The sequence below is a fragment of the Oreochromis niloticus genome, linkage group LG18 (genome assembly GCF_001858045.2).
Source record: "Oreochromis niloticus isolate F11D_XX linkage group LG18, O_niloticus_UMD_NMBU, whole genome shotgun sequence".
NCBI classification, from domain to species: Eukaryota; Metazoa; Chordata; class Actinopteri; order Cichliformes; family Cichlidae; genus Oreochromis; species Oreochromis niloticus.
The window spans coordinates 16539392-16566058 of NC_031982.2; the positions used below are offsets into that span (position 1 = coordinate 16539392).

The following is a 26667-nucleotide window of genomic DNA, read 5'->3' on the forward strand; positions in this document are numbered from 1 at the left end:
CATTCACAAATTGTACAAGAGTCTGCTTCTTCCCAAGACAAAGATGCTCTGTCATGACTCGGGTCAAGTTTGGGTGCACCAGTGATCTGATAATTGCTGCCTTTTACCTCATTCAAAGCTCCGTCTTTTTTTAAAACTGCTTATGGGGCACAGGCATTAATATTTGTTTTTAACCATCAAGCTAATTTATGGTGGGATTATTCAGTTTTTGCCTAGAAATTATTTTGCACTATATTTTAATCGTCTTCATTAACATAACGGTGAAATCTGCATAGATAAATATGAGTCAGCTGTAGGCACAAACTTCTCTTGAGTTTTCTTGGAGCAATCCAAACCTGTTCATTTTTTTCCATTTTCTTGGAAAGGTTTTAAAGGAACACTCAAACTTTTTTGGAGTGTGCATTTGTTTTTGTGTATCTGTGCCGAACATTGAGAAATGAATTTAATCTTTATCTGCTCATCCATGTTTGGATAAAGCAAACAAACACGTATTTCTCAAAATACTGGTTATGTACAGGAAATGGTTTGGCCCCCGCAGGATTAGTGAGGTGCTAAGCTTATGTGTGAGCTGTAATACCTTGGTCACATTAGTACTACCATGTGTTTTAGTCTGTCTCTTATTCAGTGCAACTCCCAACATGCATCTAGATTTTCATAGTGGCATTTCTAGATGGCTTCATTGAAGAAATTAGGACTTGCAACTTCTCAGAATACCACCAGATGGAGCATCTCTTTTTGGTGTAGCAGTATGGGACTCTTGTACTATATTACATAATGTCCTCAGGATGTGATTCTGCATGAGTAATTACGGGTGTGTGGAAGGGAGGGGGAGAAAAAAATAAATTAATTTTGAGGTTGGCCTGGTGTAAAAATAATTCGCTTTATCGGACTGTCAGTGGCATGATCATTAGGTGTCTTATAAGATCATGTCTGAATTTCTAAACAACAACAAATGTGGAGTATTTTAATACTATCACGCCTGTTCTCATGCTGGCTTTTCTGTCTGCTCTAGTTTGGGATGACTCACTAGCAGAATGTTAACGATTGGGCCACTCTTTGGCTGTGCCCAGAGCTTTTTCTCAGTTTATAAGGAAAGAGTGGGAGTTGAGGCAGCTGAACACACTGTCACTCTACCTCGTCTTAGTTTTAGTATCACCCCCACCCCCTCTTTTTTTTCTTTTTTTTTCTCCCCTCCTCTCTATGCCTTTGCAGCTGCTAGGAGACAGGAGCTGCATGACCAAATGGGTTTCTTTCTCTTTTATCACTGTCCCTAAAATCACAAAGCCCCCCTTCCCCGTTTGATTTTTTTTTTCTCCCTCTCTCAATCAGTTAATGACCATGTCTATTTAAAACTGAGAAAGAATTAGACAGACCACAGCCTACTATCCAGGCATAATGTTGGTTTGCGTCCTTCCAAAGCTTGTGACAAACCTCTCTCTTTTTCTCATATGTGACAATTTATAAAGCAATTTTACGTCTTGGGGTCAGCTTGAGGTTTTTTCTGTTTCTGTTTTTTTGTTTTTCCAAATTTGTAGATTTAGTTGTGAAAAAAGGGCAAAGGTTAAAAAAAATGAATCTACATCATAGGTCTGCTTGTACTTGGGTAAGAAATTGTTGTCATTTGTACTAAACATTTAGGAGTTTCTTCTCTGAAGGTTTTATAGATCTTTTCTTTGTCAGGCTTTTCTCTGTTACGAAGTTGCAAACCTCATTAAGAGTAAATTTTCAGAACTACCCTGTAATACATTTGATATGTTTTCATGTGTTTGTATTGCATATGGTTTATAAGTAAGTGTACTCTCTTCTCTACTATCAGCAGGAAGGCAGCGAAATAGACTGGAACCAATGGACACTATTTTTGTGAAGCAGGTCAGGGAAGGTGGCCCTGCTCATGGCGCTGGACTTTGCACAGGTAATGATCTATCAAATGTCAGCCAGTCATCATTATTTACCAAAAACTACCAAAAAGAGGTTGTTCGTGGGGGTGTCATTTCTTGGAAGTCACAGCATTACAACAGAAGAGGCATATTACAGTAACACAGAGTCTGCAACTTCCTCTATGATATTGTACTACTGAAAGCATAGGGGCAAAAATGCAAGGAGAGCAGTTTTAAGTTGTCTTGACATTCCTCTCGCTGTTATCCAAAACATAAGCCAGGCCTGCTGCTTTCTGCCGGGTACCCTAATGATTTTAAGGATTTTAGTCAATACGGGACCCTTCAACCACACTTATTGAAAACTTTCATTATGTTACTATGTTATTTTTTTTTTCTTACTAAGAAGTCATAGTCATGTGCTCAAGTCTTTACTTTCTGTCATGAGCACATGTTTCCCTCACACAAACAGCTTGAAGTTTTCCTAGGATTCTGTCACTGAGGTCACTCAAGCCTTTTCTTTTTCTTTTGTTTTCTATCAGGTGATCGAATAGTGAAGGTGAATGGAGCAAGCATCATTGGGAAAGCTTATTGCGAGGTTATATCTTTGATCCAAGACAGGTAAGGTTCAGTATGAATTTCTGTGCTCCGTGCTTGTTGATTTACTTGCCCTGTTAAAAACTTCTTTTGCTCCCCTGCAGTGGTGACTTCCTTGAACTTTGTGTGATGCCAAAAGATGAGGATGTACTGCAACTGGTAAGTTTTGCTTTGCAATCCTGTTTTGAAAATTAGCTTTAAAAAGTTTTTTTTGAAAGAGTGCTCTCTTTTCTCTAGCCTTGTAACAACTTCTATTCTGTGACAGGGCTGCTCTAGTTTAAGGTGTTCATGTCGGGACAGCAGTTATGAGATGTAGGCAAGCTAGCTTATCCCATCAGAGTTTTCTATCTAGGCCTCCTAATCAGGCCAGAGCACCCTTTCTGTCCTCCAGAAGTGCTGCTTACAGAACTGCTGAAATGGCTCAAAAGGAGCAGTAAAGGAAGCTTTATTAAAAAATGCATTTATGGACTTGTTGACACACAGGCCAATCTAAATAGCTCATATATTTTGAGTTTATTTCATCTATACATCTGGGTTTATACAAAGTACCATGCACATTAAAAATAAACCAAGGAATGAAAGACATCAAATGTTCTCTGCAGCTCAGCTGTTTACTTCTAGGTAGAAGTTAGATAATGAAGTTACTGTTTGTAATACAACTGAAAGTGGAGTAAGTGGTTTACAAGAAGTGGCGGTGATGCTTCAAATCCACGACAGTAACCTGTGCATGTTGTGCAATACTGTTACTTCTCAAAAAATGCAATGTTAAAAAGGACTGATTTTAGCTGGAAGCTAAATGGGATCTGAGTTCAAATATTAAGGAAAGAAATATGAAACCATTAAAATTAGGTTACTGATAGTTTTGTTCCATTTTGGATCCAGTTCCTAAAATAATAGTAGTAATAATAATTTTTTAAAAACCCCAAAAAACGCATGCATCAGATCTTGTTTTATTTATTTATTTTGAAATCGCTATAGAAAGTATTTAGGCGGTATTAGAATAGTTTGCATTTATAGGTAGCACAGGCAATGCATTTTTGCTGGTTAAAAGGGCCGACATGACATTTGAATTATATCAGCTGTAGTTAATCAGTCCTTATCCTGTTACCAGTGTCTATGAAGCGGAGACTAAGCTAATGTGCTCCCTCCGAGCTGCTTGTGAGTTAAAAACCACCTTTAGTTGTGGCAACACTTTATTAGGAGACAGGAAAATGAGAAGGTTTTTCCTGAAAGTTTAAACACAGGAGAGTCCCAATTAAAATGTAAACAAATACAATATTTTGAAGTTTATATTTTGGAATCAGTTGCTGTATGATTTGGTAATGTTATTGCCGTTATTTTAGTTTGTGAGAATGATTAACATTAATTAGCATTCAATCCAACTTTTTCTTCTTTTTTTTTGTTTTGGTCTTCTCTTTTTATGGTTTTTGATTGGAGGAAAAATTGATTAGTAATCATCTAGGTATTACAAAAATGGTGGTAGTTCCAGCTTTTCACCCAAAAACGGGTGAACCCTGTGTGCTAATCAATATTTAGCTCAATATTTAAGGTTCATATTTTGCCTTTTTCTTTGTTCTTTGTGAGTATTGCATGTCCCCAAAACAATTTAACGTGCAGAGATAAGTCCTCATACCTATGAGCACTTGAGATCTCATCATTAATCTTTCATGCATGCTGCAGGCAGCTCTTTGAAGCTACTGTGCATTTTGCACAGTCAGACAAAAGTGAAAGTGTACTCATCTGTTTCATATCTATAGCAAATTACTGTAAGTGCTTTGTCAAATAGCTAAAGAATACTCTCCCTAGAGGTTGTTGTTATCTGACATTTTGTTCATTAGTTAGATAATAAACGAGCTGGGCTCTTTGTGTTACCTGGAAAAGCTCCTTAGGGATAATTTATGGCTAGATTAAATTCTCATAATAAACTTGATGGTTAATTCAATGAATCATTTATTTTGGTATCCACCTTTGCATTATCAAAATCCTGTTTAGCAAATGGTCATCTCTCTGCAAGCTTCACATTTCTCCCAAAACAGGCAAGTTATGTAAAACGTTACATTGTATGTATAGCATTTTAATGAGTCAACTAGAATTAACATTGTAAATATCAGAGAGAAATAAATTATTGGTCACATTCCCTTGACTACTCCCACAGTTCTTTTCTAGTAACCAATTGTCTGTCACTCCACCCCTTCTCCCTGATAGGTTCTCCTTCCCTCCTGCCTCCATTTTTCCCATCTGTAATCATTCACACAGTTCAACCTCAAACACGTGTGTTGTTAAATCTATGGTTGCAGTGTTGTGTAGCAAATGGCAAACATGCGCACACACACACACACACATGCACGTGCGCGCGCAAAAATATATTGATGTAGGCACGAGTAGGAGCTGTCCATATGAACAAGAGGATTATCGGAGGTGCTGGCAGCAAGACGTTACACTTTAAGAAGCAGCACACTCAGTGCTTGGAGACAGGCAGCAGTTGCTTAGCAAAGAGATGGATTGAACATTGTAGGAGCAGAAAAGGGAAGCGGACGGCACACCGTGAAAGCAGAGAAAATACAGAGGAGGGGGAAATAAAAGGAACAGGATGAATGATGAGCTGAAACCAGAAGATAAAATCAGCTGACTGCCCTGTGTTTTGAACAGGTTGATGCTAAGGGAGAGGGAGAGAGGAGGATGGAGTGGGAGGGGAGCTGTACCATCACAGCTGAATGTATAATCAGCAGCTGCTGCTTCTGTCATGTGAGCAGTACCAAAGGGAAGGAGAGGGAGACATAGACTGGAGGCACCTTGTTCAGTTAGCGTAATATTCTGGCTGAATATGGATAAAACCGTGAAGACTTGAGAGCAGCATGAGAGGCAAGCTTCTGCTCTTGTCACCTCACCCAGGACAGACTGGCACAGGCAGGTCGTAACGTGGCAACCCCCTGCTTCATCTTTGCTTCTTCATCCCTCTCTACTGCCACTGCAGCTCTAGTATATTTTTAGCATGTCAAGCCCAGCTATGGCTGATTCATGTTTTCTCCCCGATGAATCTGTTTTGTTTCTCCCAACGTTTGCATTTTCTTCTGCTGGCATCTTTTTCTCTTCCACCCGCTCTCCCATGATTTCTTAACGCTCTCGTTTTCTCACGCTGTGATGGCAGCCTATTTCTCTGGAGACTACTAATCTGGTAAGGAAACAGCACACTGGGTAGCCTCTTGATGTTGACGTGTTGTGCTTGCTGTATCATTTTGCATATGTCATGCGTGTCATTGTTACTGCTGGATGTTGACTTCAGGTTTAACATGATTGCTTTTCAGTTGGCTCGCATGAGTGTTTAATACTCAGCTCCGTGCTCATGATTGAAATGTGTAGACTGTAGAAATGGGCGATGTACTGTGTCTGCAGTACCTGTTAGATTGAGCACTTGAGTAGGCATCCAGCTGGCATCTCAGCGAGGCCTCGCCCCTTCTTCATTCTCCATGTCAGATGTCATTAGTTTGATAAAGGCCATTGACCTCTGAACTGTAAAGGGAAGAACTGAGTCGGTGAGTGATTTCTGTGAAACACACAGCTTTATGAAAGGCTGTAATTTGACACCAGGCTGTTGGGATCAAAGTCCTCATACCTTTACAGGTCTCATGCTTGCTGTATGTACAGTATGCTGAGTATACCAGATAAACATCACATAGTTTAATGTGCAAGAAGAAGTTTTATGTTTAGGTTTGTATTTATTAGAAATGACTTTATTAGCGTCTATATGGAGCATGGTTTTCCGAACATTGGATAATAACCAGGGGGGATAAATATAGCAGTTTCTCTGTGAGCGATAGGAACCGGTTGTCAGTCTGAGGCTGTAGGCTGTCAGTCTGAGGTGGGCAAATGGAAACATTGGTTATCTTTCCACATTTATGTCCATTTATGACAGTTTTATGTTATCGATTTTGTTCCCATAAACCAGTCGGTTAGCTTATTAATATATACTGGTGTTACAGAAAGTGTCACTGTTGGGGCTAAATAAGTTCAGTAGGCTTGTGCTCCATTTGCCATTTATCTTTTGGTGTTAGCGTTTGTGGTAAGTGTTTGTTTCTTGGATGGGCGAGACATTTTTCCTCGTACTAAAAATGACAGCTGTTGTGTAACCACAAGCTTGGAGAACACAGGCTGTAATGTTGTAGAAGCACCAGTAAACCACACTGTACCATTTATAAAAAAAAAAAAAAAAAAAAGTGTTGGAAACATTAAGTTTCTTTTAGTTAAAAATTATTTTCTTCTTTGGTTTATATACTGTACTAGCCTACGTTATTACCATGAGAATTCTAAATAAGGAGCAGATGAGGAGCATTGACACAGCTGAACTGCCTGAAACGCCTCCGCGTTCACTCACACTGCAACATGCACTGCCCACACACATACATCCAGTAACATTTGTAATATCACGCTTGACTTCTCTGTAAGTAGCTAGTATCAAACTGGCGTGTATTATGCACACTTTGCAATTGCTACATGTTCTCATCTGTTATAAACATTTCTCTGTTGCTGTGTTTCTAGGCCTACTCCCAGGATGCCTACCTCCGTGGCCACAGTAGCTACAGCGGAAATGCCTGTCACATTCCTAATCCACCTCCAGTATGCTACCCCAGAGTAGACTGTAAGCCTACGGGCATGGCCCAGCCGACAGACTCAGCGGGGCAGGTCTGCCGAGCACCAACAGCACCTCCAGACCATGGGTACCGTAAGGAGATTACTGTGCCCCCAACACCACCTCTGGCATCGTATCCTAAGAGCCAAACAGCAGTGTGCATGCGCAATGACAGTGTAAGGACAGTGGTAGTTCCTCATAATACAGCCCATATGGGGCGCATGGTTCCAGCACACAGGATGGAATTTATGGAACCTGCCTTTGTTAGGGGGAGGCCTGGGTCACTGGCCCAGTATCCTCAACCTCGAAAGGCAGATGTCTATCCCGGTGGTCCTGGAATGGTCCCATATGGAGCTCAGGTGTCAAACTACCCAGGAAACCACCAGAGCATTGATTGGCGCACTTACCAGACATACAGGGAGTACATTGACAACAAAGGGATCCATTCTCATGGTAGTCGGACTATCCAGGAGAGGCTGGACAGTTTACGAGCTGCTGGTCAGGCCAGCTTTGGCCCTACTCATCACGTTCTGCGGGGAGACTGGGGTCCTAAGGTCATACGGCGAAGGAGTACTTCCCATGACCGGTCATACCAAGGACCTCCACCCCACCTTCAAGTCGCCCCTCGCAGTGCCTCACAGGATCGCATGAGCAGTGCAGAGAGGATTAGTAATGCAAGGAACTGGCCCCCTCGAAGCGTCTCCCAAGATGGCCTAGTTCACAAATCCCGGGCCCGATCCACAGACTATGTGGACCCTGCAGAGCTGGTCCGGCCCAGTGACAGGAGAGGGGGATATGGAAGGGCAGACCAAGGTACGAGGCTCAGTAGGCAAGCCATTCCCAGGCAGGCCATGGTCTACAGGCCTTCTGTGGGATACAGTGGCGGTATGAGGGGGCCCCCAGTCCCTTCTCTGTATTCTAAAGGACCCGATTCTCTTCAAACTCGCTCTTCGCCCATGCTCTCTGACAGACCCTTACATTTTGCAAAGAGTTCAAGTGTTGAACATTCTTTCGCTGACCAAAGAGTTTCAGGCAAAGTTAGCCCTGCAGGCCAAGCTCTCCAGCAACTTCAAAGCAGGGTGCGGGCTGAAACCATGCAACCTGTTGAGGTAGGCAGAGATGCAGCATTGGTAGGACCCAGATCTTCTTCATGCTCTGCTCCCAAAGAGATGCCCCAGAGGCCTAGCATCCTCAAACCACCTCACTTTGATTCTCAGAGTCAAGTAAATGGGCAAAGCCCCTCTGAGAGTATCGTGGTTCTAAGGGAGAAGCCTCCGTCTGGAAAGAACCCCAGCCCCCTCCGGCAACCCTCCTACATCCTGGCCGTCAATGACGATGGAGGTGACTCCACAGCCGATGTGGTGGCGTGCTGGCTTCCTAACGATGCACGTCGAGAGATCCAAATGCGCCGCCTTGGGGAACGGTGTAACACCTCCTGCTCCAGCAACCTGGACGAGTCTCTGGACTCCATTCCATTCATCGGTAAGAGAATCCGTAGTAAGCCTTGCTGCTGTGCTGCTGCTCGTTGTCATGGCAACAACCGCAGGCCGTAGTAACATTGTTCAGACCGGTAGTACCAATACTGTAGATGGTTGAATAGCATTAGCACTATAGGCACTAATAAAAATCAGTTCACGAGTGGTGGATGGATGGAAAACTGACTCCGATGCTTGCAGGCTAACTGACACCTAAGGTTTCACTGTTAATCTGATTCGGTGTGTGTAAATATAGCAGTGGGGAGATGCAGGCTGTGTTTACAGATAAACTAATCTCCCTGGGAAGATGATATTAATCAGCTTTTGTGGCTTTTAGTGCGTGTTTGTGGGATGTTTGATTTAACCATGGCAGAGTGAAGGATGGTTTAAGCCTTTTATATTATATTGAATTTCTCTGATACATTGTTTTCTTGGATGTTCTCCCTTCAAAACAGATACATTACACTTAAATAGTCACAAAATTGATTTTGTGATTATTAAGTTGTTGTTATCTCTAAAGTAACTGTCTTACTATGAACATGTCAAGTGTAACCCATATCCTGTAAGAGTTTCTAGCAGTGGTTTGCTTTTGCCTATTTGTGTCTGCCATTTTAAAAAGGGCATTTAAGTCTGGTGAGAATTAAAATGGTCAAAATGTAATTGTTTGCATTAATATAATAATCATAAATAAGGGGAACACTCACTGTTTAGTGTTGTGGAATAATGTGGATATTGCTATTATTACATTTCTAGAGACAATACTGATGAAATGCAGATAGATGACCTTTTGATTTTTAAGAGGAACCGTCCCAAATTTTTGAGGGACGGGTATTACAATTTTTTTTTTCTCTTTGTTTCTTTTCTGCATTCTGGGTCTTTTTGTGTGTCCTCCATCTGTCTCTCTTTATGTATGTATTATGTATTATGGTCTGTCTGTCCATCTGTCTGCCTCTTCATGTGCCTCTCTAAAAATCACAGAAAATGGTAGAAAGGGGATCGGTGAGAGGGGATAAGCTGTTATTTGCAGTTAGATTTTGCATCATTTGTTTTGGGCTTTACTGTTGTTTGTGCTTGTTGAGTTTTGTTCTTCAGAGAAATGGTCAAACCCTAAAAACAAAGACAGTCTTATGAGGGATTTGTTTTCAGACTGAAAAGTCAGGACCTTGTTTGTGGATCTACCTAATGGACAATATGCATTTTTTTTTAAATTTCTTCAAAGGAAACAAAATGTTTTCTGGAAGACCATATGGAGTAGCTAGGTAACAGGGTGAAAGGTTTTAATTGATCTGTATGATCTTATAACAGCACCCGTATTTGCAAATGTCTGAGATAAGCCTGTACGGGCCTTTTCACATCTCTTAATTTTAGATGTTTTATTACTGACAACTTTATTCATGAAGATTTTAATGTTCCACTTCTGTGTAAACATATTTTGGTGCTTTCATTGTGACTTGTGTATGTTACAAAATTGGGTTAGGTACCCTCTCCAGGAAAAGTTTTCTGATTGAAGAAGCTACAGTTTATCAGTGAATGCCTGCCTGTTTGATAATTTGCTACTCAAGGACATGATAGAGATGAGCATTGGGTCCAGGGGGATTTCTTATTTTGACTTTAGACAGTAGTAGCTGGTACTTTCTATTCTGTTTTGTTACCTCTTGTATCAGTCTGCTAAAAATGTGAATTTTATTGAATAACTATCAGATTTGTTCCATCTATTTAAAAAGATGACTTTTTAAATAGACAGAATTTATCATGGAAACAATAAATTTCCATCATGGAGGTCCTGCAGATTATATTGGGTTTCTGGGAAAATTGCTTGGGATTAGCTCGAACCACCCTCTTTTTGTCTGTCAGGAATATGAGCTGTTGTATGCAGAGTGCTGTTTATTAGAGGGGTTACATCCTCCTATATTGAGCTTATCAGATGTTTTAAAAGGATGGAAGACTTTAAATTTAGTGATGGAAGCAACTTTAGCAAAGTAGCTGAAGAAATCTTTTTAAGAGGATGGTGACATCCTTTTTCCGTTGCCCCGTTTCAAAGTTGGGCTCAGGCTTTAACTAGAACAGTTGCTTTTAAATTTAGCTCCAAAAGCCCCATGGCTGTCGAGAGCAGCTTTGTACTCTGAGCAGTTTCAGACTTGAAGTGCCAAGAGTGGGTGGTACTTGAGAATTAAAAACTTCCTTCTCTTTCTTGCTTCTAAAAAGGAAAAGGCATCAGATGACGATGTGTTGCTGCACGTTAGCTATTGGATTCACAAAAAGAGTGATTCTTTTCCCCCTTTTTTTCTCCCCACTTTCTAAACCCCACAGATCATAGTTATTGAAATACAGATCAGTGAGTCATAGCGCAGCAGTCCTACATTCTTACAGACACATACTGAAGTTGGAAACACACCATATTGTAGAATATATATGAAGTTTATTTGCATCTGTGTGTTCACACTAAATGCTTTGTGTTCATAGATGAGCCAGTCAGCCCCAGCGTTGACCGGGAAGCAGCTCCTATTCCACCCTCTGCTGTTATATCTGTTGCGCCATCCACAGCTCCCTCTGGTCAAGGCTCACCATGTCCTCCCATTCGACGCCAGCTGTCACATGACCAAGGTAAAAACCACAAGTAATCAAAATCCCACTAACCCCCCCCCAATAAAATTATGTAAATAATGTCTTGGCCATGTATCTGAGGGCCTAATGTGGCTCTTACTAACAGTGATTTGGAGTCTAAATAAGTTGCATACTTACTTCACCGTTACTGTGTAGAGTCCCTGCGAAGTGCTTTGCTGGAGTCTGACTCAACAAGCAAAACTGAGCGGTCCAAGTCCTATGATGAGGGTCTGGATATCTATCAGGAGGAAAGCAGGGCGTGAGTGCATCTTAAACAAAATCACTGCTCTTAATTTTCCATATATACATTGGGCTAAGGAACAGTCTTTTTTTTGTTTGTTTTGTTTTTTGTTTTTCTTTATTGTGTTTATTTTGTCTCTTTTGTGCCACTTCTTTAGGAGATCTTCCAGTAAGCATTTGCCCAGCTTCAGGGGGCTGAGAAAGGTGAGGAAATTTAGGATCAGTTGCATCATTTTTTACTGTGTAATGGTATTGAATAGCATTTTTTGTGTGCTTTTTTTTAACCCACTTTTGAGTGGTGTAGTTGGTTATTTTAACCAGTATTTTTGAAAAAAATTACAATGTATTTTTTCATACATTGTCCTGGAAACTGACATCCCCACTCTAAATCCACTGAGATCTTGGCTGCATGTCATTTTACCCTCACACTCTTCCCACAGTTCATGTTACCGTCTTCTTTCAGCTAATAATCCCAGGAAAAAAAATGTCATATATTCACACTTGCAGGCTCTGGATGGGCATAAATCATCTGGGGATTCTGGCTCTCGAAGGGACTCCTCTTCAGTGATCTTCTCTGATTCTTCCAGAGAAGGGTTGCTTAACTTTAGGCAGTTCAGTACAGATAAAAATAAGGTATTTCTTTACACTCATGTCTTCATCTAACAGCTGTAAATATCACTAACGTTATGATTTGTAAGCATTTCTCTCTCTATCTCCTTTCTTTTCTTATAGCGTGTTGGTGGGGGAATGAGATCATGGAAGCAAATGTATGCTGTTTTACAAGGTCACACCCTGACCCTGTACAAAGACAGAAAAGATGCACTGTCTCGCTCTTCAGGGCAATCCGAGGAGGAACCACTGCGAATTAGCATCGAGGCCTGTCTGATTGACATCTCCTATAGCGATACAAGACGCAAGAATGTGCTGCGACTAACCACCTCAGACTGCGAGTACTTGTTTCAGGCAGAAGGGAGAGATGACATGCTGTCTTGGATCAAAGACATTCAGAAAAACAGTAACCCAGATGAAGAGGTTCGTGTGTGTGTAGTAAGACCAAATGTTGTGTGCTTAACTGCAGAGCCAAGTGATGGTTATGACCACATGATGAGTTGATCTCTCACAGCCTGTCTGCCAGCTTAAGTGATTTGATTATATTTCCCCCAAAACTTCCTGAAGTGCACCAACTCCTGGTTGGCCTCATGCTTTTCTGTCCTCTAATTAAAAAATTGTTATCAAGTCAGAACATAATACAGTAGTACTCATTATATTTTTAGCACACTAGCATGTGCAAGTTTAAACTACAGCACGCTGTAGTTTTTAAAATAACAACCGGCACACCCATCAGGTTAACAACAAAGAGACCCAGAGTTTGTCTTTGAATAAAATACAATGAACATGTCAGTGAGATGGAGCTGATAACAGCCTTTATTTATAAAATGGTTAACAAAAGCAAAAATAAGGTGTCACTTGAAACCTGTTCTACCTGGGCAGAACAAAAAAAAAAAAAACGGATGGCACTTGGTTAGGGGGTGAGGGGAAATTTCCATTTCAGACTGAGAGGAAGTCAGTAAGGTTCCTTTCTGATCTGTCCAATAAATAAATACATGATGCCACAATCATATGATGTTTCCTGTGTTGAAGGGACTCTGCATGAAATTTAAAAACATTGTTTTTGTTTGCATTGTTTACGTTAAAAAGAATGAACCACACAATCATAACAACAAATAATCTACGTGTAAGCTTTATCACCAGAAATGATGTATTTGTCGTAAGGAGTTGGTCCTCAACAGGCTGCATGTTCCAGTTTTAAATTGCATGTAAAGCCACTTTTTGTAGTACTGTTTACAAAGTGAGCATGTGGCTCATCAGTGTTCATGTTTCCAGAGCAGAGCTGTGATGTGTGGCTTTGAAACAAACTCCATTTGGATTTGTTCTTTCAAACGTGGCGGCAGAAATTTGTAAGGCTTGAGTGGTGTGTTACACCTAGTTCCCCGTCCCTGCATTTGGAGGAAATGGACTTGGTTAGTAACGGATTGTTTTGAAGCGTCATAGTTGTTTTGTTTTTTGTTTTTTTTTCTCTCCCCATCCTTGGTATACAGAGCCCATCCCACATAGCATGCTGCCTGGTTAGCGAGCATTACCGAGCATGACGTTATGCAGTGTAACATTGTTATTAGTGTTACAGATCATGTGTCTGTGTTTGGCAAATAGTCTGCTGTTATGTTTGGTGTGTCAGGCTGATGGTTATGGTGTTATACACACACACACACACACACACACACACACACACACACACACACACATACACACATACACATATATATATATATATATATATATATATATATATATATATATATATATATATATATATATATTATTTTTTTTTTTTGTACAAAAATATTACAAAACCTCGATAAATAAATTGTATTGTATTAAGAAACAATATATTTTTATTAATTAAGTCTTCTGTTTGTGTCTGTTCTCGCTACAGAACGCAGCTGTGAGTCGGGACCTGATCAGCCGAAGGATCAAAGAATACAACATGAGGTATGAGGGACTACAGTGACCCTTGAGGGGGATCCAAAATACTGGACTACCAGTTTTAAGTGTATGGCCATCTAATGGTAATACTTAATTAGACTGTGTATTTATTTACTTTTTTTGAATATTTTGCTGTTGAACAGTGCACCCAGCAGCAGGTCTGAACCTTCACCCAAGCCTGCCCGACATTCACTGAGCATCAAAACGCCTTTCCTTGGAGGCAAAACAGATGGTAAGAACCATAGCCCCCATTTGCCCAAAACTGGGGAGGAGCAGAGGGCAATGAAGGGTAAAGCTGCCAGTTCTTAATGTTAAGGTGTGTCATTAAGTGTAGTTAGTGCATGTAACGTCAATTTGTATACGTTTGACCTGTCAGATGAGTCCAGTCCACCACGGGACAGAGGTACTTGGAAAATTGCCATTCCAGGGATCATAAGGAAGCCGTTTGAGAAAAAGACTCCAGCTGGCATCACGTTTGGTGTCCGACTTGATGATTGTCCATCTGCACAAAGTAACGAGGTGGGTCTGCTGTGTTTCCACAGGTTTGTTTTGTTTTTTTAAAGATGGGCTCATTATCATTCAGATGAAGATGAAATGTTTCTTCCAGACAAATAAAATCCATCTTTATATCCACTTTGAATCACTCATTCACTGGAGCTAACAGTGTGTGGTGTGATTGATCGATATGGTTCACGATGTTGATTTTTTTTTTTTTTCTTTTGTGCCCTTCTTATGTAATTTGTGCAGAATGTTCCTCTCATCGTGGAGGTGTGCTGCAAGGTTGTGGAGGAGCGAGGTCTGGAGTACACAGGAATCTACAGGGTCCCTGGGAACAACGCTGCCATCTCCAACATGCAGGAGGAGCTCAACAGCAAAGGCATGAATGACATCGACATCCAGGAAGACGTGAGTGACTGACAGTCAGGCTGCACAGTACAGCGCATCACTTCCCTGACAACATCTTTGCACTGTGATTGATTTGTACTGCAAGAACTGCATTAACCTGAAGCTGCCTTGATCTACTCTGCAGAAATGGCGGGACCTTAACGTCATCAGTAGTTTATTGAAGTCCTTTTTCAGAAAACTTCCAGAACCTTTGTTTACAAATGGTAAGACTAAAGTCATAAAGAATAAATTGCAAAACCTCTGGGATAACGTCGTTTTTCCTGTGTGGTTCTTCCTCTTGCAATTGTAAGTTGAGGTTTTCTGGATCTGTTCACAGAAAAGTATGCAGATTTTATAGAAGCCAGCAGAATAGAAGACTCAGTGGAGAGATTAAAGGAGCTCAAGAGGCTGGTGAGTGAAAGATCAAATATGAGGAACCTATTTGAACAGTTATTACCATGAAGCATTCTACTCATCCTGGACACTGTTTGGTCATTTCCTCCAGATCTGTGAGTTGCCGATTCATCACTATGAAACTCTGAAATTCCTTTGTGCTCACCTCAAAAGAGTTTCTGACAACTGTGAAAAGAACAAGGTATGAGCATTAACAGGATCTCTGTGTTAATGCCATTAGTTAACACCATGCAGTGCGTTCAATCCTGTGCTAATCCAGTGTCTCTGAGGATTATGTCATTAAATGTGACTGTCTTTTACCTTGTATCTGTTTAGATGGAGCCTCGTAATCTAGCTATCGTGTTTGGCCCTACCCTGGTCAGAACCTCTGAGGACAACATGACTAACATGGTTAACCACATGCCAGACCAGTGCAAGATAGTCGAGAACCTTATTCAGCAGTTTGACTGGTTCTTCGCTGATGATGGTGACGAGGACCCTGTTGTATGTAGCATTTCTTTTTCTTTATTTTATTCGATGGAAATTAAATGAAAGGTCTGTCAGTTCTGTGGATCAGTTTAGTTGTTGATTTTGAAGACATGCAGCTACACTGTTTATGAATTACCTGTAAAATGTAACAACAGAATTGAACAATTTGCACATGTCATAAACCCATATTTTATTTTACAATAGAAAATAGAAACCCTATTTTTTTGCATTGTGTTAAGTTACTCCTTACTCTTTTCCCTCCATATGTTGCTCCAGACCACAGCAGAGCAGGAAAGTACAGTGCAGTCTCAGCCAGTGCCCAATATCGACCACCTGCTCTCCAACATTGGGCGGACTGCACCCTCTCCTGGCGAAGTCTCAGGTAACTTAGCAGCAGTGTTTTTCACACTCCAGCATCAGCACAGCAAATTTCTGCCATAGCAGCAGTAATATGTTTCATTAAGATTATAGTAGATTAAAAGAGTTGTGTGGTAAAGACCTATTTAAGATTAAATGTTGGTAGAGTGTCAATTGCAAATGCTAAAAGTACAAGCACCATCCCTTGTTTTTCAGTTCATATGCTTTAAGCGAATACTAAACAGCCAAGTTTTATTTGTTTCTGTTAAAGCAAGTTTTGTTTTTTTCAGTAACTTTTCAGTGGATTCAGTGGATTGCGGTTTAGCCACTGGAAAATTGTTGAAAAATGTCTTGCAATCATTTAGTTTATTTTTTTGGATAAAAGTCTGTTTTGTTTGGATGTTGATGTTTATTTGCCCAAAATTAAACTGTCCTCAAGTTTTGTTTTTGTTCGTTTCTTTGCTTTACTCTTCTTTTTTTCTTTTTCTTTTCTTGCTCAAGTCATTTTTTTCTCCCTGTGCTTTACCTGTGTTGAGACGACGACTCCTTTTCTTTCAGTTCTTTTCTTCCCCTCCTCCTCGTCTCTCACATAATCCCGGCATGTTCTTTCCCAAAGAAAATCTAACAAACAAAACGAAACAATGGAAGTTTTAACCCTTCTGACCTGTGCCCTTCTGTGTGTAGTGTGTTGTTTTTCTCCCTTATCCCTGTCCAGCACTCACACATTACCCAATCTTGACACAGGCCAAGTGGGCGGCGTCTATCACTCGATGATGTCACTGATGGACTCTGTTTTGTCAGTGATGGACAGCTGGGACTGTAGGAAGAAGGACGAGTGTTGTGCCCAGTGTAGCTGCCTAGTCTGCAGAAACCCGCAGCTCTTTTAAATTTGGGCGAAAGGAGGAAAAAAGATAAAAAAGAAAGAAAGAGAAGTCGATGTTTGTCATTTTTCCTGTGGTGTGCACGTCTCATATTTAAACCAATACCCTAAAATGAGGGGATACAGAGCGATGCTGCTGTTCTCTCTCTGAAAGCCCTTCTGCTGTCTCTTGTTGTTTCTTAAGCTGATCGCAAGGACAAGTAGCATGGTACGGTCAACCTCAGGTTCTCTCCCGGTCATGTGGCATAATCTGTCATGATGTCTGAGGGTGGGGGTCGTGGTGTTGGGACTGAGCTGGATGTTCCCCAGCACACATGCGTTTACACACAAACAAAAAACACACACAGCCACCTCCCAGGTGGAGTAGTAGTTAGTGACTTACTGAAGCAGAGGCACTCAGGCTTTCAGCTAGCACTGGATGGAGTTCCTGATAGGAAGATGTAGGAATGTAGGCTGTGACCTTTTAGGTTTCAGGTGTCGCTAGTGTCTTTTTTAAAAAAAAATTTTATTTGTTGTCTGTGATGTCATTCTTTCAAAATCTTCAGTATCTTAAAACGCCACATCGTCAACTATAGACCAACATTTTCTCATATCCTGTACATAATGTCACAGCCGCATGTCTCTCTCACAGTCTTTCTACCAGCCATGTTCTGCACACTGGCACACACACAGACACACACACACACAAATACACACCAAAATTTTAACCTGACTTAAAACAGCGTAGTGGTAGTCCCGTTACAACATGGGAACTTTTAGGAGTCGTAGTAATCGATTATTTAGTTATATGATAATGGTTTGTATTGGACTCTATGTAGTCATATGAAAAACTAAGTACAGCCCATAATTCAGTAGCTTTTAGAACCACCTATAACAGCAATAACTTGGAGTAAAAAAAAAATTTTCTCAGACTTCATCAGTCTCTGACATAACCGTGGAGGAATTTTGGCTCACTCCTTTGTGCAGCATAGCTTTATTCAGTTTCTGTGTGTTTATTTATGTACAGCTCTCTTAAGGACCTGATTTGCTGCTGGATCATTGTCCAGTAGTTTTAGCTCATCTTTAGCTATCAAGACAGAAGGCCTCACATTTGAGTTTAGAATACTTTGATATTCAGAGGAGTTCATTGTCTGCTCAATGACTGCAAGGTGCACAGTCTGTAAAACAAGCCGAGATCATCATCCCTCCACCCCTGTGCATGACAGTTGGTTTACAGTGTTTGCGCTGATATGCTGCCTTTTGGTTTTCACCAAATGCATTGTGTCCAAACATCTCCACTTTTGGCCTGTCTGTCTAAATAACATTGTTTCAGAAATCTTGTGGTTTGTTCATATGCAGCGCTCCTACCTTAAAAGCCATACCCATTTAGTCTTTTTCTATTTTTTTTATTCTCAGATACGTTAAAACTTTCTGAGACCTGTAAAGTCTTAGATGTAGCTCCTGGGTTTTTTGCAGTTTCTCAGAGCATTGCACGGTCTGGCCTTGGGATGAGTTTGTTGGGAAGTCTGCTCCTAAGAAGACTGTCTGTAATTTAGATGTATTAACCTGAATGTTCCAGAGTAACAAATTACCAAACTTCTACTTTTATACAGATGCTCACCACATATTGATATTTTAAAAAGTGCAATCGGTTAGCACCACCTAGCTGCTTCTCTTCATTTTTAGTCCATTTGAAGCAGTAAGGGTGTACTTGGTTTTTCACTGGACTGCAGAGAGTCAAAACGTTTTTACATGCCTGTAGGAATCTTAGAAAACAGTGAGTTTCAGGCCAGTGACAAAATGTATTTCAGTTCAACTTTATTTATTCTGCAGTTTAAAGAATACACAGCGATGAACAGTTTAATGTGAAATAAAATCTATAAATAGGTAAACCTGATTTAAAAAACCTCTCAACATCAGAAATATATCGTCATTAAATTCTGAGCAAATCGTTTTTGTTTTTTTTAAAATAAGTAGTTGACAAATTTAAGTCTTGCACTCAAAGACACTTCACAGTGCCTCCTGTTTGTAAAAAACGTATTATTGAACCAAGATTCAACATCTCAAATTTTCGATATAGCGTTAACTCACACAGGATTCATTGGAAGTTTTGTTTTGTTTTGGTTTCTTTTGTTCCTGCGTTTAGTTCCTGTGGCCGCATAGTTTCTGTAAAAAGCCTGCTTATCTTGAAGTATGCATGATTTGAGTCAGAGAAAGTTTTGCAAACCTTTTGTTTTTTGCTTTTTATGTCTTTTATAGTGACAGGCTACTTGTTGAGGGCAATGTAGGATTTCATGCAGCTGGGAGTAAGAGCAAGTTAGACTAAAGTTTGCCTGCGGCAAGTTGTGTCGACCACAACACACACTCACTGATCTGTTCAGCTCAGGCCCCTTAAGTCTCTCAGTCAGAGCAAACTCATCACTCCCTCTCCTCTGTGACGTCTTTGAGTTGGGAAAGAATGCCCACAGCTGGTTGGTGGCTACATGTGATGCACTGTGACTGGCGTGTTTGTCCGTGATGTGCCGTCGATCCATCGATACTCGAGCATGAGCTGCTTTTCTGTGTCTTGGTTTACCGCCAGGTTCTCACTTCCTCGCCACTCATTATTCATCTCAGGCCTCTTCTGCTGCCGTCTCCACTTTTTCATATACCGCTTAGCATAGCTACACCTCTCTCTCTCTGACCAAATTGTGTCATCTGCTTTCATGTAACTGCTCTCATTAAATCCATTGTATCTGTCACTTTCACTCTGACCAAACTTTGAATCTGCCTCTTCTTTCTGTATATTGTCTGCTTTGAGACTGTCCTTAAGGTGTGAGACTTTTACTAATGAATCTCTTGTTTTTAATGCAGACTCAGCATGTAGTGAAACCTCCAAATCAAAGGTAATGTGCTCCTTTGTTTCTGTTTTCTCATTCGTGTGTCTGAGCTAGTTTTATGCTCTGAAGTCCAGTTTTAATGATGTTTTAATGCCATTTTTAATGTGTGTCATCAGGGCTTGTGGGGATCAGGGAAGGATCAGTGTAGCAAAGAATTGATTCGCTCCTCCTTCTTCGTTAACCGCAAACGCAAGAAGCCCAAGGAAAAAGTTCAGCCTAGCAGTTCAGATGATGACCTGGACCCTGTGTTTACAAAGAAGGAGCTACCAAAGGAGAGCCAACAGCAGCCTCTGTGGTCCCCGCACAGTCGGACCGAAGAGGAGGAGGAGGAGGAGGAGCAGCAGACAGATGAAACCAGCGAGAAGGAGAAGGAAAAGAACAGTTCTGAGGAACAGCTGGACAAAACCAATAGGAAAGAATATCTCTCTAACAGCTCGATGTCACAGCCCTCTCCCTCCCTGCCTCCAAAACGCATTTCCTCCAATCTTCAGACTGGATCCCCCTACCCCTCTCCTACACATTCCCCAGACCTCAGCTACCGCATGCCGATGGTTCACCAGTCCTCTCTCACGGACCCGCCGTCAAACTATGATGACACGGTGTCTGACCTCGGAACGATGAACAGCACCAGCTCTCAAGCATCAGTGCCCAGAATGAGGCGTGGCAAGACGGTGGGTGCCCTGGGAGCAGAGATGTGTCCCAGCGGGCTGGGAGCGGAGGTTTGCTCCATTACCTCAGACTACTCCACCACATCCTCCATGACTTTCCTGACTGGAGCTGAGCTCAGCACCCTCAGTCCCGAAGTGCAGTCTGTGTCTGAGAGCAGGGGCGGAGAAGATGCCGATGATGAGAGAAGCGAGCTCATCAGCGAAGGAAGGGCAATGGAGACGGACAGCGAGAGCGACCTGTCAGTGTTTACTGTGGGTAAAGCTGACCAGCAAGAACCACAGGAAGCCCTTCGACCCCTCCCCTCACACAGACTCATTGAGTGCGACACACTCTCGAGAAAGAAAGCTGCCCAACAGAAAACCAACAGCGAGTCTTCTCTGGACGGCGCTCGTAGCGATAAAGATTCCACTGGACCGTCACGCTCTTCGGGGTCAGTTAAGGGTCGTTCCACCGCAAGCCTCAGCACTGCGTCCCGAAGTGAGCTGGACAAAGGAGAGCCCACGTGGAAGTTGAAGATCACAGACCGACTGAAGGTACGCATGCGAATGTCTGTGGATGACATGTTCGGTGTGGGCAGCCAGAGGATTCAGTCCTCAGAGGGCCGCAGTAAGAAGAAGAACATCAGACGCAGACACACGATGGGCGGGCAGAGAGACTTTGCCGAGCTGTCAGTTTTGGGAGACTGGCCGCAGCAGGGTCACATCGGCTCGCGGTCGGAGCTCTCAGCTGTGGACCGGCTGAAACCTAAGTGCAGCTCTCAGGACTTCTCAATCGGGGACTGGATCGCCCGCGAGCGCCACCGATCCAGCAATCCCGAGGTCAGCCTGGACTTCTCTGAACAGCAGAACCCCGGAGCCTCGTCCTCTTCTGAACCCCCACATCATCCTGCTGAGGCGCTAAACGGGGACTTCCCCCAGAGCAAAAATCTGAGCCTCTCGGCCACCGCTCACCCACATAAACTCACCAGTTCCCAGGTGGTCCATTCGCGCTTCTATCAGTACCTGTGAGAGGTGTGTGTGCGTGTGGCTGTGTGTGTTTTCGGTCTGTCAGGTGTGTCTCTGTATATGGGAGTCTGTCAGTGTAGTGTCTGTTGTGTGACCAATGTCTAGTGAATGAGCATGTTGTACAAAAATGTCTGGAGTGTGTGTCTAAGTGCTGCGTGTATGCTTGTGAAAAGAGAATTACTGCACACAAGGATTGTTGAGCTTGCTCATGTTTAAGGCATGGAACAAAATTTTATCTTTTTTTCCATTTTGTTTTTTGTTTGTTTTTTCTTTTTTATATTAAAAATGACTTTGGGATGGCCCAAGAGGAGGATTTCAACCCTCCTTGTATAAGTCCCAGGTGTGCTAAAAATCAAAAGGACCTGTTGCCCGTGAAACAACGAGTCTGAAGTACGTTCAAGGAAGTGTGAACACTCAAGTTAAGATTGTTTAAAGGTTTAGCTAAGTGGCTTTAAGGATGAACTGACTTAGGATGAATAGGAAGTAGTGGAAAAGTGCAGATTTTTAGTATTGCAGAGTAACTATTTTTGCGTAAAGAAAGTTACAATGTTCAAAGTCAGTGAGTCTGTCGGTAACCAAATGAAGAATGTACAGACATGCTTGCTGTAATACTGACTAAAAGCTTTAGATGCTTGTGTTTCATTCTAAAGTGTACATATCCCTATTTTTCTGTGTACTTGAATTGTGTTTTTGGTACAGCCTCTGTGCGTGTGTGTGTGTGTGCGTGCGCGCGCGTGTGTATGACTGCCTACAAGCTGTCTGCTGTCAAGGGGCCTTTCCAAAGGTACAAAGGTGACAAAGAGACACTGGTCTTATGCAAATGGAAAATATAGTTCATACTCATCCCTGCTGTGTGGTTTAAAGAGCAGTGAACAGCATCCCTCTGATGCAAGCTATGTTTTAGTGTTCGGAGTTCACACGTCTGTCAGCGACTGCAACGAAGAGAGAGTTGGGCAAAGAAGAAAATGGGTAATCGAACCAGAAAAATCAAGTTTTCTTCACTAAAGAAAGTGCCTCACAATGAAATGTTAAGGGTGCCATATTGTCTTTGTTGAGATACACGAAGATGTTACTGTGAATGACATTTTTACTGTTGACTCTCAGTCATTCTACAGGTTAAGAAAATGCCGAGCTTCCATTCCTTAGGCATTCCACTCTGGTCTTAATGTTTTATACGTACTTTATCCTGTTTTTTCATTTGTTTTGTTTTTTTGTTTTTTTTTATTTTAACAGAACTTGAATTTTAAATATTCATTGTAAAATAAGTAACTTAAATGTACATATAAATGCCATGTTTTAGCTGCTTTATTTTTCATTTCCATCAGATTGCAAGTTTAAGTACAGTATTGAGAAATGACAACAATGACGATGATGAGGATGATTATCTCGAGGCCTGTGTGGGTGTTGTGGGCAGTTTGGTACTTCTCTGTGATGAGAGGTTCCCTGCAGGAGGAGGGCACTTCATTGAGCTGGATTGTTTGTATCAGTGCAGTGTTCCTCTTGATTGTAAGGGGGTGTGCACAGACTCCTGAAACACTGGAAATAAAATTTTGTCAATGGCAAATATCGATTTTCGCTTTCTTACCCCCCTCTTCACCACTTTGTATGATGGAAGCGAGATTGGTCTAAAGCACTGAAATCTTTTAAAATAGGGTAAATGCAACTTAAATAGTTGTGAATATATTTAAGCTCTCAAATCATTTTTTAAAGTATAATTGAATATTAATGTTTAAATTCATCTTAAATGTGTAGCATTAAAACATTTCTCTGAAATATGCGTTTCAATTGGGCCGCTCACTACAAACTTACCATGTTTTCCTTCTGCTGCTGTTTATCAGTCTGCATCGTTTTAGTGCAAGTTGCCCAGTTTTGCGGATATTGGCTGTAGAAATGTTAGTCTTCTCTGGAATGTAATGGAAGTAAAGGGCACATGCTCTGCTCTGCACAGAGCTTCCAAAAATAATGACCTGGGATCCCCGAACAACGTAAGCAGGAACTGTGTTCATTTTAGTACATTTATCGGAAAGATCAGTGCATGAAGAAGCTCGCATTTTTAGTAGTTTATAGGGAAAAAAATGTTTCCTACGAAAAGAATTTATACCCCTTTTTAAAATAAAACCAAAAAAACCCCCAAACATTGCATATTTTTCTTATTCTTCTTTTGCATTAGTTCCATTATATCTCTGAAAGTCGACCACATCAACCAGATTGGATGTAAATTTAGCAGTGAAGCTGTACCCAGAATTCATTTCAACAAGTAAAATCAGTGATGGCTGAATTCCCCTCAATGTGCATTCTGCTTCACTGTAAACCTGTACAATCGCATTCAGTTGTCAAACTTAAATACACAGCTTTTTTTAAGGTGGTGATTTAGCATGGAGCCTGGTAGGTATTTGTTTGCTTATACAGCCATTTCCTTCAATTGCATGTCTATTGCTTATACTACATACAAGCACACTAACCCAAGTGAAATACACTTAGGGGCCACTTCAATAAGTATGTGTTCAACTGTTTAATCCAAATATTAAATCAAACAATCACATGACACAACTCAGTGCTTTAGGCATGTAGACAGGAATAGAAAACAGGAACTCAAAGATGTGCAGAAGAGCATCTCTGCATGCACAACATGTCCAACCTTGAAGCAGATTGGGTCCAGCAGCAGAAGACCACACTGGTTACCACTCTTATGAGCAAAAAACTGTGATGCTGTCATGTCAGTGCGGATCAAAATGGGCAACAGGTACTAATGTAGTGGCCAGTAAGTGTATTGATTTCGTACCCAAGCTGCACAAGCATAAAGGCAATGTAAGGTCATGAATGAAGCCAAAGAAAAGATACGTTTCAAAATGCTTTATATACAACTTGCACATACAACATAAAGACTCAAAGAATATGTTTTATACACTTTGTACATCAGTTGACTAGAAACCACTGACAACAGAAGTGATATGAGGAGAGAGAACACACAAAGTCGTCAAAGTAAACCACAAAATAATAATAATAACAATAATAAAAACCAGCATAGTTAACTCACCAGTACGCCAGTTTGGATGGCAAATATCAAGAAACTGCAAACTAAATATTGTTGGTTTTGTGTTAGTGTAACACCTTCTCCCCAGCAGTCGTACGGTTATGTTCTATTCAGCTCTTCCTAAGTTTTAAATGTGCCAAACCTTTGCTCATAAATAACATTGCCCCTTGATTCACACAACGCCTTTTCCATATTTACTCATTTTCAGTGTCATGTGGGCTCCTAACATGAACACGTCACCCACAGTAAGGCACAGTGACTAAAAGAAAAACGAAAGGGTTCGTTCGGAAATATGAAGAGGAAAATTTCACACCATTTTTGTACAGATACATTTTTTTTGGAGTACAACACAAGTTAAACATTGTGCCTTTGTTTCGTAAAGCAACTAAAGACTGACGCAGCCAGACAGCCACTCCGACACGGTACAACTGTAAGACACTGAACAGAGAAATTCTGAGAAACAAGTACCAATAATCATACTCATGAACACAATAATCAGTAAGTTAGTTGGCAAGGTTATGAGAAACTGGCAGCCTTTTAAAAGTTAAATCTCAACATGATGAGCTTATCTTCGCAGGTGGGGGATATTTGGTGCCGCAAAGCACTGGATTAATGTGCCTGTTTTGTAATGGAGACGCAATGCCGAATGGATGTTTTGTTGATCCTCTATTAGTCCACCAGAGGGAGCACTAGTCCGTTAATCAGAGAGAGACATGACTGTTCGCATCTGAGATTTATTCAGCCTCTATCTGACTGGTTTCCCTGTCAGCAGCCAGCACGAGATGAGGAGAAGGGATGTAGGCAGAGGCCCTTTTTGCACATGCAGGTGCTGCACTTCATTGGAGCTAAAATCAGATTTGACAGCAGGTGGTGCGGATTTACTGGGATGGAACGAAAAATCTGTTGCATATTGTGCTGTAGTATCTGGCCGGGGCTGCTCAGAGGATCAAAGTTTAACTGTTGTCCTCGTTCTCTTCCTGCTGGTCGTCTGTCAGAATCTCTGGTAGCCGGAAACACTCCTCGAAGAAGTTGACCAAGGACTGGCTCAGGTGCTGCTGTGTCCCCTCACCGTGTAGGAAGTGTCCCTCATCTGGATAGATCTGCAGATAAAGATGGAGAAATTGACAGAGACAGTGTGGTGAGGCTGATTTAGTGTCGTTCACTCAAAATCAGATTATTATTACTTTTTTTAAATAATATTTTTCATTGGATAGTGAAAAAGTGAAGATAGACAGGAGTGTGGGGGCAGTCAGGGCGCTATTATAGCATTTCTTAGAAAAAAAAGTACTAAAGCATAGCTTGAAAGAAGTGTAAAAGAGTGACAAATGCACATAAAAGTGGATGAAAAGAAGTTTTTCTTGGACATTTCACTCATTTTCAATGCAGTCTTTGTACCTGATCATTTTCAGAGTAATGCTGTTTAGGTTGATAAGTCACTTAACGCTGAACCGTGAATCATTCAAGCATAAAAAAGACACCGAACTCAAGGGATGAACCCGTGTTTACAGATAGTCAACAGCTTAACAAAGAATAAAATGGTATCTTTACGCACTTTGTTAATAGCAGCCTGTCACAAAATTCCATAATTTGTTTGCATTTCTTTATTAGAATCTATGAAAAATATCAAAGATAACACAGTTTGACTGTCAGAGCTGTTAGATAAATACTTGGCATATCTTAGTGCTGTGTGCTGTGTGAAGTGGAGGACAAAAGAAGATGTGGTAGGCTTAAAAAAGCAAACAAAAAAAGAGGTCTACAGCAGACAAACGGTATCTGAAAGTCATGTTCTAACAAATACATGGAAAAAAAATCCTGCAAAGACCCAACATAGGACCTGAGAGACACATCTGACCCTTCAGCTGATCCATCTACTGTTGTATCTGTTCTCCAAAGTCTCATCCATAATTGGTCTCAATGAAAGGGTGGCTTGTCAAGAAGCTATTACTAGAAATTACAGGAGGATTTTATTTTTTATTTTTTCCTTATACACTGTATTTATTAAAAAGCCTTTCTGGCATGTATACAGGCAAAAAAAACAAACAACACTAATTATGATATTGTGGGGAAAAAAACTGCAATATCAGACTGTGCACTGGAACACTGTGCATAAACATAAACTGCATGTAAATAACTGAAC

General features: G+C 41.1%; 2 protein-coding genes across 7 annotated transcripts in view; one reads left to right on the forward strand and one right to left on the reverse strand.

Moving 5' to 3' along the window:
• arhgap21b (Rho GTPase activating protein 21b) overlaps nucleotides 1-23060 on the forward strand; it is a 37451-nt gene extending 14391 nt beyond the window's left edge. The window contains exons 5-24 of one of the 3 annotated variants that reach the window (XM_013270222.3): nucleotides 1820-1912; nucleotides 2417-2495; nucleotides 2576-2630; nucleotides 7008-8580; nucleotides 11037-11177; nucleotides 11334-11436; nucleotides 11576-11621; nucleotides 11925-12050; nucleotides 12150-12449; nucleotides 13912-13967; nucleotides 14105-14193; nucleotides 14338-14480; nucleotides 14709-14867; nucleotides 14992-15070; nucleotides 15184-15257; nucleotides 15352-15441; nucleotides 15576-15743; nucleotides 16005-16110; nucleotides 19798-19829; nucleotides 19940-23060. In XM_013270222.3, coding sequence (XP_013125676.1) covers nucleotides 1820-1912; nucleotides 2417-2495; nucleotides 2576-2630; nucleotides 7008-8580; nucleotides 11037-11177; nucleotides 11334-11436; nucleotides 11576-11621; nucleotides 11925-12050; nucleotides 12150-12449; nucleotides 13912-13967; nucleotides 14105-14193; nucleotides 14338-14480; nucleotides 14709-14867; nucleotides 14992-15070; nucleotides 15184-15257; nucleotides 15352-15441; nucleotides 15576-15743; nucleotides 16005-16110; nucleotides 19798-19829; nucleotides 19940-21499 — 5072 coding nt within the window. In that variant the 3' untranslated portion in view covers nucleotides 21500-23060. Of the gene's footprint in view, nucleotides 1-1816; nucleotides 1913-2416; nucleotides 2496-2575; nucleotides 2631-4242; nucleotides 5647-7007; nucleotides 8581-11036; nucleotides 11178-11333; nucleotides 11437-11575; nucleotides 11622-11924; nucleotides 12051-12149; nucleotides 12450-13911; nucleotides 13968-14104; nucleotides 14194-14337; nucleotides 14481-14708; nucleotides 14868-14991; nucleotides 15071-15183; nucleotides 15258-15351; nucleotides 15442-15575; nucleotides 15744-16004; nucleotides 16111-19797; nucleotides 19830-19939 lie in introns of those variants that run through there. The other 2 variants (XM_005476327.4, XM_019348056.2) reach the window with 2 other exon arrangements.
• A 1274-nt stretch (nucleotides 23061-24334) lies between these two features.
• Nucleotides 24335-26667, reverse strand: part of LOC100710983 (dipeptidyl aminopeptidase-like protein 6) — a 97149-nt gene continuing 94816 nt past the window's right edge. For all 4 annotated transcript variants that reach the window (XM_005476330.4, XM_005476332.3, XM_005476328.4 and 1 more), the window contains one exon: nucleotides 24335-25630. In XM_005476330.4, coding sequence (XP_005476387.1) covers nucleotides 25484-25630 — 147 coding nt within the window. In that variant the 3' untranslated portion in view covers nucleotides 24335-25483. The remainder of the gene's footprint in view (nucleotides 25631-26667) is intronic.